General features: G+C 44.3%; 1 protein-coding gene across 1 annotated transcript; it reads right to left on the bottom strand.

Annotated features, from left to right (window-relative positions):
* Nucleotides 1-470: 470 nt before the first annotated feature.
* Nucleotides 471-12,903, bottom strand: GPN2 (GPN-loop GTPase 2). The gene is made up of 6 exons (XM_035120617.2): nucleotides 12,772-12,903; nucleotides 10,882-11,319; nucleotides 8,849-9,005; nucleotides 6,906-7,066; nucleotides 5,207-5,337; nucleotides 471-3,646 (listed from the first exon to the last, which is right to left on the bottom strand). The coding sequence occupies exons 1-6, from the start codon at nucleotides 12,901-12,903 to the stop codon at nucleotides 3,574-3,576; spliced, it is 1,092 nt and encodes a 363-aa protein (XP_034976508.2). The 3' UTR covers nucleotides 471-3,573.
* Between the last annotated feature and the right edge of the window lie 878 nt (nucleotides 12,904-13,781).

Raw genomic sequence — 13,781 nt, 5'->3', positions numbered from 1 at the left:
CCCCATGAGGCCCCCAAGCCAAGAGGCTTCCATGTGCTGTCACACCTGGGCATGGACATGCAACATAAGGTGGCATGCCACCTGAAGCCTCACAATCATGCGCAGCATTTCCGTGGTGATGATGCAGGCTGCCTCTCAGAAAGAGTTGCCACTGTGTGGAAAGGAAACACCGTGCGTGATTCCGGAGAAGCCCAACAAAAGCGGCACAAGATGGTTGCAGTCAGTTTAGAACAGGAACAAAATATGGAGTTGCCTCTTACCAAGGCAGACTACTTACTGGTCCATCCAACTCAGTATTGTTTACAGCAGGAATAGGGAACCTGGCTCCAGATGTTTCTTTGGACTAAACTACCATCATCTCTGACAACCGGCCATGCTCGCTGGGCCTAAAGGGAGTTGGAGATTTATATCATTTGGACAGCCATAGGTTTCCCATTCTGAGACTCTGGACTGGCTGTGGCCTTTAAATTTTTTTTATTAGATTTATATACCACCCTTCGTCATAAGACCTCAGGGCGGTTTACAGACTTTGGCTTGCTGTGTCTCCTGACAGGGCCTCCTTCAGCATCCCCCCCCCCTTAATGTCCTTTCTTAGTGCAACTCGCTTTCTTACCACACTTCCCTCTCAGGCATTTCTTATGCAACTTTTTCACACAGTAAAGTAGCTGTGAGTTAACAGAAAAGAGAAATTCCATCCTGCCATTCTGGGACTGTATTAGTGAGCCGAGGTATCTTAAGCGTAAGGACAAAAGGGAAGCCAAGTGATTTCCAGAAGCTTCTCCTGAGGACAAGCTATTTGGTTTACCTCAGCAACTATGTCCTCAATCCAGTTTCACCTCATTGGTGTCAAGGACAAGAATTCACTGACTGGGCAAATACTTATAGAGTTCTAAAAATTGCTTACAGCATTAACAATGCACACTTCATCAGATACACTGAAACGGATGCACACGAACTCATACCAAAATAAAAACTTAGCTGGTCTTTAAGGTGCTACTGAAGGAATTTTTTTATTTTGTTTCGACTCAGACCAACACAGCTACCTACCTGTAACTAGCATTAACAATGATTATATACAAGCTTTAGAAAATATCCACAGCAATACCCAAGATCTATATTGAGACCAGAGGGCTCTTATCAGCAACAAACTCAAGAGATTGTAAAAATTGCAGCCTCTGCCATGTTCGAATAGATCTAGCAAGGCAAATGTGTCTGTTCTTACATGCTTAGCATTTGACTTTCCACTCTGAGGTATGATAAAACAAGTGACTGTAATGATTTCAGCAGGCAGTGTATGTCTCATGCTATAATTCAAACACATCAGCAACCAGATTTTAATTTTTTAAAGTAAGACTCAAGACAGTTCTGCAGGCTTGCCCCCCCCCCTTTTGGTGGGGATCCCCATTCATAATGACACAGACCATGAGAACAAGCCTAAGGCCATCTTTGTCCGCAAAGTTTTGTGCTGGAGACTGGTTTCAGTCCTAGGCACACCCAGCAGAGTCCTCCTACCTGTTCCTTGCAACAGCAACCCCTTGTGGCACCAGTAAAGCTGTACTCAGTTAAGTGGATGAGATGCTTCTCCGGCAGCAGCACTCTTGCAAGATCCTTGCTGGAGGAAGCCAAAGTCCAACATCCTGTTCTCACAGTAGCCAACCAGATGCCCATGGGAAGCCAGCAAGCAGGACCAGAGTCCTGTGATTCCCAGCAACTGGTAGCCAGAGGCATACTGCCTCCAACAGAGAAGGTAGAACATAGCCATTGTTCACTTGCAGGATCACCTTAACCCATATATGCCCATTCAATCACTTTGTCCGTACAGGCATCGTAACAGGTGCCACACAATACCCATTAGTGCTGCAGGACTGAGATAAGCTGCACCTGCTGGAATTCTCTCTACACCATTTTCAAAGGAAGGCTCCAGCATACAACCACCACATTACAGTTGATCAAGAACTCCAGTTCTTTCACCTGCAGTTTGAATCCTGGTAACAGCTTCCTGGCCCAGTGTGATTTGAATTGTGATAATGGATTCCTTTCCCACTATAGGTGTTAAGTGATTTAGCAAAGTTTGATAATCAATGATTGCTGTGGTCATGGTGCTTTTTGTTGTTGTTGCTTTCTTTAAAGCTTTACCTAGTAAAATTTACTATAACTGTCATAGATTTTATTTTGCATTATTCTATTTCCTTTCCACCTGAACTCACTGTTCCCATCCCTCATCCCATGAAGTGGGATTCGAGTCCATGAAAGCTTCTTCTGTACAATTTAGGCCACAAATATCTAAAAGACTGCCTGCTTCCCTACAGAACCCATTTTGAGTATTAATACCAGCAGAGCCCTCTTGGTAATTCTACCACACACATATGTTTGGTGGTAGGAGTGGTGGCTCAAGAGAGAGCATTCTGTGGCAGCTCCTAGGTTAAAGAATTCCCTCCCAAAATGGGCGTGTCTGGCTCCTTCATTATATAGTTTCCATTGAATGCTAAATATATACCCTTTACCCTGGCCTTTGATACTTGAGAAATGTTTACAGGACCCACTCCATTTTTCTGACTGCAACTTGTTATCAATTGCTGTTAATATTAAATTTTACATGGCTGCAACTGGCCCTGAGACCTTATGGTAAAGGGTGGGTAGGAAATAGAACAAAATAGGAGTAGTAGTAGTAACGATATATTTAAAGGTGTCTTAAGTGTATATTGTTTCTCTTCTATGCAGTTATTGTGGGTGGGGCAGGAAAGCCATTTTCATACCAAAAGAACAATACCAGATGCGGATATATACACACAAGTCTGGAACAGAGTGTATGGATCAGGCATAGCAAACTCGGCCCTCCAGATGTTTTGGGACTACAATTCCCATCATCCCTGACCACTGGTCCTGTTAGCTAGGGATCATGGGAGTTGTAGTAGTCCCAAAACATCTGGAGGGCTGAGTTTGCCTATGCCTGGTATGGATTGTGCAGTCCCTCCACCAGAAGGAATCTCCTAGAAGGCCATGGCCAAAACCTGGCATTTATAGAGGGGGGTCACAGCAAGTGGAGTCAGGAGGCTTTGAGGGTGCTCCTGTCCCTAGTGCCCAGCATCACTGCTTGTCATCTCCACACTTTGAAACGCCAAACAGAGGCAGAGCATTGGCATCCACAGAAGAGAAGTCAGTCAAGCTCCAATGCAGTTGTACAAAGTTAACAGAATTCCATGCTTCTCAATGAAACAACAGAGCGGTCACACTGACAATCTTTGGTGCAAAATTCCTTCAGGCAGCAGACATCTCCTACTTTTGCCATTTCACTGGTCATCTTCTGTGCCTCGCAGCTGCCCATACCCCAGCTCACAGCTAACTGTTTTGTTTTTGGTGGGGAGGCCCCTCTTTGCCTCAAGCACAGAGGCTCCCAAGTACACCAGAAAGTAAGTTATTGTGTGGGAGGAACCTAAAGGCACAAGCTGCATCTTGGTAGTCCATATCTTGCAGGGTACTTCTTCAGTTTCAGGTTAATACACATGGAAAACCAACTTGGATGGGAGGAGCTGTCCAGCTGCAGTGGCCTGTTTACAGCAGGCAGCAGGCATGCTACACGTCCATGGTTTCCTGCTCCACAGTTTTCTCCTGTGGCTGCACATACTTCTCCTGGACTGCTAATGTGCTGGTTGTATGTGAGTTAAGGGGAAATAAACAGCAAGTGGTGGCTGATGTTTAGAGTGTGTGTGTGAGAGAGAGGAGCACTGATCTCTGTTTGACTGCTAGCTGACAGTGCAATTAATGTGAGGACATTCCATCCAAAAGGTACAGTATCGGAAGCAGCAAACAATACAAAAAGGAATTTGAGCTACACGGAACAAGAGTGGGAGAAGCAATTTGTCTCGATCAGAGGTGGCTACCCGGCAGCCCTCAGGCTACGTCCAGCCCACAAAACAATTTTATCCAGACCCCAGAGGTGCTCAGATTTTAATCAAAGAGTGGTAAAAAGTTTGCCTACAGCTCACAAGAAATTGTTTTCAAAAGCTACGAGAAAGAGAGTGAGTATTACATCATCTTTGGGCTTTTGCTCTGCTTACTGCCCTAAGGGTACCGTTAGAAACTTACTCGTAAAGCCTAATATCTGACTGGACATGCAGAATATGGAGTAATAAACCACAGCTTATGGACTGCATCCATTCTGGCAATCTCACACGCAGGATGCAGGTGGGTGTATCTTGGTGCTCCTGTATATCAGCCTGGTATCACCTACATTGGTTCTACATGTATTAATTCACAAAGCCCTAAAAAAAGTGGGTCCAAAGGGCCCTTAAGTACTGCCTGATTCCTTACTCTCTACTTCAATCATTGATATCCTTCAATGGGGCACTTCTGGTGGCTCCTCGTGCCTCTGAGTTTCAGTTGGCCTCTACTAGGGACTGGGCCTTTAGTGTGGCAGGACCTGCCTGTGGAACTCCCTGCCAGTAGAGCAGGCATGTCAAACCTGCGGCCCTCCAGATGTTTTGGCCTACAACTCCCATGATCCCTAGCTAGCAGGACCAGTTGTTGGGGAAGATGGGAATTGTAGTCCAAAATATCTGGAGGGCCGCAGGTTTGACATGCCTGCAGTAGAGGTTCGTCAGGAATCATCCGTACCTTTTTTCAGGTGTCTTCAGAATACAGGTACTGCTTTGCTTAGACAGGCCTTTGCAATATGATTTCCCCCCTTTTTAACCAACCAGTATTTACTGATGTTATAGTTATAGTGAAGTTTTAAATGATGTTGCTTTCACTGATTTTATTATAATCTTGCATACTGTATACTGCCTTGATTAGATTGTATGAAAGTGTGGATTATAAATACTTCAATAAAATAAAAATAAATGCTATCGATATTGACACAAATGTAGCTTATTTCCACAATCACAACACACCTTTAAAACTGGGCTGGAATTGTAGAAACAGGCTTATTCATGCACACTGTACAGGTTTGATTCATAGGTTTATACTGTACAGTGCTTCAACAGCTTTATACTATGAGGGGGACTATAAATTTGTTAAATGAATAAAATAAATAAGTAAAACTTCCATCTGATCAGCTACCAGTGCCAATGGTAGTGTAAACTGACCCTCAAAACTGCACTATAGTTATGGGCATGCAGATTTCCCTTAGATGATTATTTCTTGGGATACATAAATAAGACTCAGCCTTGCAGCAGGGAAGGGGTGAACACAGTAAAAAGGATACGATGTGAAGTGGAAATCGGCTCCCACTGCTGCAGACATCAGGGCTTGAAGGCTTCTGTGCTCTGCGTCTCCAAAGCAGTAGCCATTGGCTTTGTCCACCGCCTGCATCACACGCTGCATGCTCTCCTTATCCTAGGAAAATGGACACGTCAGGGGCCAAAATTAATTTCTCTTTCATGTTCCATGATGCTACTCACTGGGCCAGTTAACACATGGCATGTCCCATCACTTGATTTCTCACCACTTGTGACTCTCATCACTTGGGACTCCACCTGGATTGGGTCTGATGAGATACGGAAGTTCTAGCTATGGATTTTGAATTGTAGTAGTTCATTCACACATGCACATTGCCACTTGATGCTGCAATCATCAGGTCATGAAAGAAGCACATGTGAGCCGGTTTACAGGCAGCCTGGTAATCCAAAGATCATATTTCAATATTCCCTTCCCTTTCAGCCCTTTTTTTGGTTCACTTCCAGTTTAGCTGGATTCCCCATCAAACTTCTATGATTCTTGCTGTAATACAGGCATGCCTTTCACAGATAAACAATGTCACATGGTGCTTCCTTATATGTATTTTTAAATCTTTTGCCTGTTAGTTCCATGCCCTAGCTCCTGTATTAACAGATGTTTTCTTCTCAGAATAACTGAGCGTAAATGCACATATTCATTTATATAGCATATTAATACAGGTGGGAGTTTTACTTTCCTAGTGACAAATAAAAGCAGTCCAGCTCCTTTCTATATTTTTAATTCTCTTTGATCCTTTCAGCATCACTCTCCAATCAGGCTAGTATTTGCAAATGCATTGCCAAATTATCATCTGTTCCTTTACTTTCTGGAACATAATTTAAGCAAACTTCCTGTTTTTTAAAAAATTCCTTCAGTAGCACCTTAAAGACCAACTAAGTTTATATTTTGGTATGAGCTTTCGTGTGCATGCACACTTCTACCTAGTGTATCTGAAGAAGTGTGCATGCACACGAAAGCTCATACCAAAATATAAACTTAGTTGGTCTTTAAGGTGCTACTGAAGGAATTTTTTTTATTTTGCTTCGACTCAGACCAACACGGCTACCTACCTGTTCCTGTTTTAAAGTTAGCATATAGCATATAGCAATACTTAGTATTATTAAATAGTGCTTTAGAGCACAATCAGATTGTGATTGTGAAGCTTCGCTGAGTGAAAGAGGGCTTTCCTTCCAGGTAACTGGACACAGGATTGTGGCCTTAGAGTATCTGAAGGCAATTACAAACATTATCTCAATACTTTTTACAGTGGAAGTGGGGAACCTATGTCCCTCTATATGTTGGTGAACAACAACTTCCACCATCCCACTCCTGCTTTACAAAAATCCTGAGTCTGAAAGACAGAAGCTTGCTTAGATCTACCAAGTGAGCTCATGGCAAAGGCAGGATTTGAATTGGAGGAATCCTGGCTTCCCAGTACAGTGTCTTAGCCACTAAACTATATTAGCCATTTATTTCATGTAATTTAATGAAACACGTTATTATTTAATGCTATAGCAACAAATTACAGGCAATATCTGAAATGGAAAAGCCTATAAAATCCAGATTCTGAAAGACATTGTTTACATTTTCCAGCAGGAAAAAGAAGTAGTCCAAACAGAACCTAAAGTGAACGGTTGCCTGCTCCCCAAATGTCAATTATTACTTTCCTGCTGATTTGGCTTGGCTACCTGGACATTGAGAGGAACAAAGGAAACCAAGCTGTAGTCTTCAATCACTTCCACAAGCTTCTTGTTCAACTGCTGGTAGTTCTTGAAGAAAGGATCTGTAGCCAGGTGATCCACTAGATAGGACAAATCAAGAACTTCTGTGTAATAATCGAGATTGAAGGCTGCAAGACAAAAAAAGACAAGTCTATAGCAAATTCAGGAACAAAAGGTACAGATAAAGCTGAATCACATCACTCCCTACTCATAGGCTTACAATCCAAAATAGATATGCTATGCATATATTGTTGTTTGTTGTTGTTTAGTCGTTTAGTCGTGTCCGACTCTTCGTGACCCCATGGACCATAGCACGCCAGGCACTCCTGTCTTGCACTGCCTCCCGCAGTTTGGTCAAACTCATGTTCGTAGCTTCGAGAACACTGTCCAACCATCTTGTCCTCTGTCGTCCCCTTCTCCTAGTGCCCTCAATCTTTCCCAACATCAGGGTCTTTTCCAAGGATTCTTCTCTTCTCATGAGGTGGCCAAAGTATTGGAGCCTCAGCTTCACGATCTGTCCTTCCAGGGAGCACTCAGGGCTGATTTCCTTAAGAATGGATAGGTTTGATCTTCTAGCAGTCCATGGGACTCTCAAGAGTCTCCTCCAGCACCATAATTCAAAAGCATCAATTCTTCGACGATCAGCCTTCTTTATGGTCCAGCTCTCACTTCCATACATCACTACTGGGAAAACCATAGCTTTAACTATACGGACCTTTGTCGGCAAAGTGATGTCTCTGCTTTTTAAGATGCTGTCTAGGTTTGTCATTGCTTTTCTCCCAAGAAGCAGGCGTCTTTTAATTTCGTGACTGCTGTCACCATCTGCAGTGATCAAGGAGCCCAAGAAAGTAAAATCTCTCTCACTATGCATATATTAAAGCCCATTAAAGAGTTGGCAATTCCACTGGAGATACCAGTCTCCTGTTAATGCCAAAACTCAAGTTTTGAAAGTAGCTTCCTAAACATATAAAAAAGAGCTACCTTGGGAACCTGGGATCCTCCAGACATTGCTGGCCTCCTAACTCCCAGTTTGTATGCCCAGTGGTCAAGGGTGATGGGAGCTGTATTCAGCAGCACCTGGACAGTCTCGGGTTTCTCTTCTCTAATGCTGTGACTAGAATCTAGCCCAACAATGGGGAACATTTAGCTCCCCAGACACTGCTGAACTATAGCTCCCATCAGTCTTGGGAAGCATGGCCAATGGCGAGGACTGATGGGAGTTGTAATTCAGCAATACCTGGAGGTTCAAAGGTTCTGTACTCCTGGGCTAGCCCACAGATATCTTCTCTAATTGGCAGCTTCTCTCTAGGGCAGGCATGGGGAATGTCAGGTATGGGGATCAAATGAAGTCCTCCAGGTCTCCTTATCTAGCCCTTGGGGATCTCTCAGGCTACATTCTCTCCCAAGCCACAACCCCTCCATGGGCTTGCTCTGCACTCTCCTTGTGTGTTTTTGCCTGACTAGAATGGGCCCTTGAACTCTGATAATGCTTCTTGCTTGCCTGGATGGAGGATAGGGGTGTGTATTTAAGTATGTGTAGAAACAGTCCTGGTGCAAAGATAGAATTGACGTTCTTTGCTCTGCTCGCTTGTGATTCTTGCCCAACCACCAGTAGTATGTGGCTCCTGGAAGCTTGCTTAGAAGGGTATGTGGCTCTCAACCTGAAAAAGGTCCCCCTCCCTTGCTCTAGGTTAGAGGGCAATTGTCTTTTCCAGAACCTGCTGTCTCCGTTTCTTTTCACTGGAAAGGTAGTAACCAAGCATGTAAGGCAGGTGCTCTAACACTGAATTATGGTCTCTCTCAGGCTACAGGATCAGATTATCCACAACTTCTCACTGTCACTTAGTAAAAGGTTACATCCGTCTTCCCCATGGCCATTCATTCAAGGACCTCCTACTGGTGGCTCTCACCCAGTTTCCCATACTGCTCGATTAGATCCATTTTGGAGAGGACGTTGATGTGGGGTAGCTCTACGTGCAACATGGTGGAGAGGGAAGTGCAGAGAATGGAGATGAACTTGCCGGGGTCCGTACAGTAATGAGAATCCACTAAATGGACAGCTGCCAGCTGTGCAAAGAAGAAACAAGAGAAGGATGAGAATCAGTGTTATGTCAAGTCTGGGACATCCTGACAAGTTAATGGAGACAAGTAATCACTTAGGGCACGGATGGGGAATGTGTGGTCCTCCAGAAGTTGCTGAACTACAACTCTCAGCATCCCTGATTATTGACCAGGCTGGCTGAGGCTGATAGGATTTGTAGTCCAACAACATATGGAGGGCCAAAGCTTCCAAAATCTCATTGTCTGATGCAACTGATAAACATAAGTAATACTGTATTACATAGCAACAGTAGTACCGGTTTAGGAAAACCATTGTAGTGGAAGTTGGGTTGCTTACAGAGTAAGTAAAGAAATAGCCCTCTTTCTCCTCTAAAAGCCCATAAACCAGCTTCATTGAAGCCCCCCCCCCAATCTTGCAGATACATGACCCTACCTGGAGAAAGCAGGGATTGAACCTGCAACCATTGGCATGCAAAGCCGATGCTCTACACTGAACCAAAGCCCTTCCCCATGTAAACCATGCTCCATCCAGTTTACCAAACAGTGGGGTGGGGTGGGGGAAGGTTATCCATTAATGGTCTTTAGCAGGCATCCCCAAACTGCGGCCCTCCAGATGTTTTGGCCTACAACTCCCATGATCCCTAGCTAACAGGACCAGTGGTCGGGGAAGATGGGAATTGTAGTCCAAAACATCTGGAGGGCCGAAGTTTGGGGATGCCTGGTCTTTAGTCTACAGCTAGACAGCAGCAAAAAAGAGGCAATTGCACCTTAACCAACCAGAGATCATTATTTGATATTTATTATTGTTTTCCATGAGGTGACCAGTCTGTTGAACCTAGTGGTGTTCAGAGAAGAAGCTAGAATGGGTTATCTCATTCCTGACATAGAAGTTCCATCTTGTGCCTCCACCTATTCAATGCCTATACAGTCTCTGTGTAAGAATATTGAGAGGTTTAAAGCCAAGTGCCATCATTACGTTAAAATCAGAGAGCTGTACCTTTTCATTTTCATCTGATACAGCAACTTTAGTCCTGATACTTCTCTGGAATCTGAACACTATAGGAGGCTGGATGCAATTAAGCCACCTGAAGCTAAATCCAGACATGGTGGGTGGTAGTTTTTTTTTTTTTTTTAAAAAACTTCATAAAGTAAAAATGGCCATCAAAACTGAAATAGGGAATACAAGAGCCCAGGACACTTAATCCTAAAGCCCAATTCACACATGAATCTTTACAGCATGGGAGCCCGTCAAAAACACAGATGCATGGAGGCATCCAAGCTATTCAGATGACAAGCACCCCTTCCAGCTCAGGCAATTTTAACTAATCAATACAATCCACAAAAATAAAGGAGTTGCAATTGTGTAGTTTGAACTGCCTGAACCATTTCACTCAAATGGCTTGCCACATGAAAATGAGTTGTAAAAGGCTACTATGCTACATAGAGCTAATGTGCACTGGACCCAAATCTGGCTCAGTTTGGCACCAAAGGATGCTCTCACTCCCAGTACCCATTTTACATGCAAAATTCTACCACCTAACATTGTTTTATTTTTTTGCACCTGGGGCAGGATAACTTTTTCAGCCTGAAAGTCACATTCTCTTCTGGGGGGGGGGTCCACATGCCAGGGGCAAAAGTGGCCAGAGCAGCAAGTGTGACTTTTACCTTGGTGCATTAGGCTAGTTTCAACACACTCTCACCCACCCTCTCCCTTTCCAGGCATGCAAAATACATTATCAGAATTCAAGTGCACATTGCCACCAAGCAAAAACTGTAAAAGAAGCTTCGAAGAAGAGGTGGTGAGGGGTGTGTGCAGGGAAAGCCCCAAGGGCCAGATACAAATGCTTGGAGGGCTGCCACCCCTGATTTACACCAACCATACCCTGATGTTCCACTTAGCAAGCTGAGCAAAGATGTTTCTCAATGAACTATGATGGGTACAAAGCTCCACTTGTCCTGGGCAGTCAAATAAGAAGTAATGCCCCTTAAATTGGGCCAGTTTCTCCTGCAGCCAGTCCAAGTTGGCCTCCAGATACTCCATGCAATAGATCAAGCCACCGTTGGGTCCCAGTTTCAAGTTCTCCATTACATCAGTCAAGGTGATAAGTTCCGAGATATCCACAGCGCACTGGTAAGGAATCCCCTCATTGGCTGGGTCCAGGTTCACCACAGCTACTTTGCGCCCAATTGCAGAAAGAAATTCCTGCATGCCAAGACAGTAAGTTGTTTTCCCTGAGCCAGGAGGCCCAATCACTGCCTGACCAAAGGCTACTGCGGACTGCTTCTGGCTATACGACATGATGCAACTTTTGTTCTTTTCCTAAAGAAAAGACAGCAAAATGTCAGAATATATGGACCATTTCACACAGTATTTAAGAGGCAAACATGGGTTTGTTGTCAAGCATATTCTCAAGAAAAAAACCAATTGGCCAATTATGACCAAGTGGCGAGTGTACTTCCATGACATTGCTACATTCACAAATTAAGGGCACTTCTACAAAAACCCCAACAACTGAAGTATACATCTGAAATCAAAACATTTCTAAGGTAATATGAGGTAACTACTGGCTTACAGAGAGACTGGTACAGTGATGAGCGCAAGGGCAGCCAATGTGATGACCTCCAGATGTTGTTGGACTACTACTCCCATTAGCCCCAGCCAGTATGGTCAATGGTCAAGGATGAGGGGAGCTGTGGTATAGCAAGATGTGGACCACAATGGCTATCCTAGATTGTAGTGTTAGACCAGGGATGTTCAGATATCTGAATTCAAATATCCAATCGGGCCCCAAAGCAGTTGATTCTTACTTTGACACTGTTGATACAGTTCCAGGTAGGTAGCCATGTTGGTCTGAGTCGAAGCAAAATAAAAAAAAATTCCTTCAGTAGCACCTTAAAGACCAACAAGAAGTGTGCATGCACACGAAAGCTCATACCAAAATAAAAACTTAGTTGGTCTTTAAGGTGCTACTGAAGGATTTTTTTTTATTTTACTGTTGACACAGTAACTTCCTCCAATCCACCTGAGGCAGCAAGATAGTTTAGCGAGACTAGGGCAGACCATGCAACCAGTATTTTGCAAGCCACCCTTTGGGCCCCTGCTACAAGTACACATAGTTAAGTCCTCCAACGGAGCAGTATTGTCAGGGGAGCATAGCAGAAAGAACTGCAGGAGGGAGAGAGAGACTTCCTATGCTGCCCCTCCAGCATCTGCTGCCTGAGGCAGCCACCTCATTTTACCTAATGATAGAGCTGGTCCTGCCAGTACTGAAATAAGATTCAACTACCAGTCCAGTCAGCGTCTGTACATGAAGAGGGCAGAGCGCACCTTGTCCTATTGCCTCAGGCAGCAAAATATCTCAGGCTGACCCTTATTATAGTACTGTGCTATTCTGAATGAGAGTACCCCCCCTTTTTTTAACTGGTGCTTTCTGCAGGACTGTGCAAAGCTCCTCTACTTCTAAGAGGCTTAGAGGGGAAACGGAAAAAATGAGGTGCAATTTGAGTAAACTGCCTCGGCCCATAAGTCATGCATTTTACAGCTAGGATGGGCTTGCAGGGTTGTGCATGTGGATGAGGGGCAAGAACTCAGAGCTGTGCCTCGGAAGGAACAGAGGGCGGCATTGTGAAGATGGGAGGGCTCCTTTCCATCATAATCAATCCCTTCTACGCTGCCCCTAAATAAGTTGGGGAAGAAATAAACAGAGACACAGAGGGGGCCAGGAGAGAAGAATTAAGAAGCATTCAGAGCAAGCGCAAATGCGTCTCTCACCTGCCGAGCAACTGCAACACGGACTTTTTTCAGCAACACACCTTGACTCTCTGTCACAGAGATAGTAAAAAGTCTAGAGTGATGCACAAAGTCTGAACATCGGCTAAAAAACAACAACCCCCAGATAGCCATGGCCATAATCACTCCACTCATTAAAACAGTCTAACTGACTTCTGGTTCACCTCTCCATGGTGGTTGTCAGAGCGACCAATTGAATTTATTGGGAAAACCTCTGATTGTATGGAGTGACCAGTGTGCCTCTGTGCCACCTCACACAGCAAACTCAGGCCTTGTTTAGTGTGGGAAATGTGGTTTACCACCTACACTTCAGTTTATTTATTATTTTTTGCATTCTTTTTCTTCTGGCATTTAAAATTGTTATGTGTGTCAATGGAGGGCAACAGAGCACGAGGTTTCTGCATACAAGAGATTTGCATTTGGGTGACAGAGAGAAAGGGGGTCCTTTTTCAAATCAACATTTTTCAGACAACATAAACCCCAAATTAGAAACAATTCCACTCTTTGCTACTTCCTTTTGTTCCAGGGTTGATTAATTGGGGCTTAGGCTTTGGGCATGATTTGGGCATTGCAGGGGTCGGATTAGATGACCCCCTGGATCCCTTCCAACTCTAAAGTTCTATTCTATGATTCTCCGTTGATTTCTATGGACAGTTCCCAATGGACATTCCGAAAAACTCAGAAACAAACCTGGACGGTTCCTCTGCGAACAACTGAGCTGCTCTACAATTTTCTTTCTTCTATGGTACAAGCATCGTCGCTTCAGGGCTTAGCCCAGCCCAGGCAGCTTTGGCCGCTCCGTTGTACGTTCTTATTTCAATCCGGAGAGAAAAAGGAGTGAGAAACGAAGGTTCCGCGCGTATTTTTTTTCCTCGAACATGGGGACTCCGTCCTTATTAACTAAGTGGCGAGCGCCACTTGGAGGGCAGAAGTTGACATAACTTGTGCTTTTGGCGTGCTCTCTGAAGACTGAGGTGGGGCATGGCAGCCAT

Source organism: Zootoca vivipara, chromosome 6, assembly GCF_963506605.1.
Source record: "Zootoca vivipara chromosome 6, rZooViv1.1, whole genome shotgun sequence".
NCBI lineage: Eukaryota > Metazoa > Chordata > Lepidosauria > Squamata > Lacertidae > Zootoca > Zootoca vivipara.
Note: the sequence above shows the minus strand (reverse complement) of the source record. Positions and strands in the feature narration are given on the sequence as shown.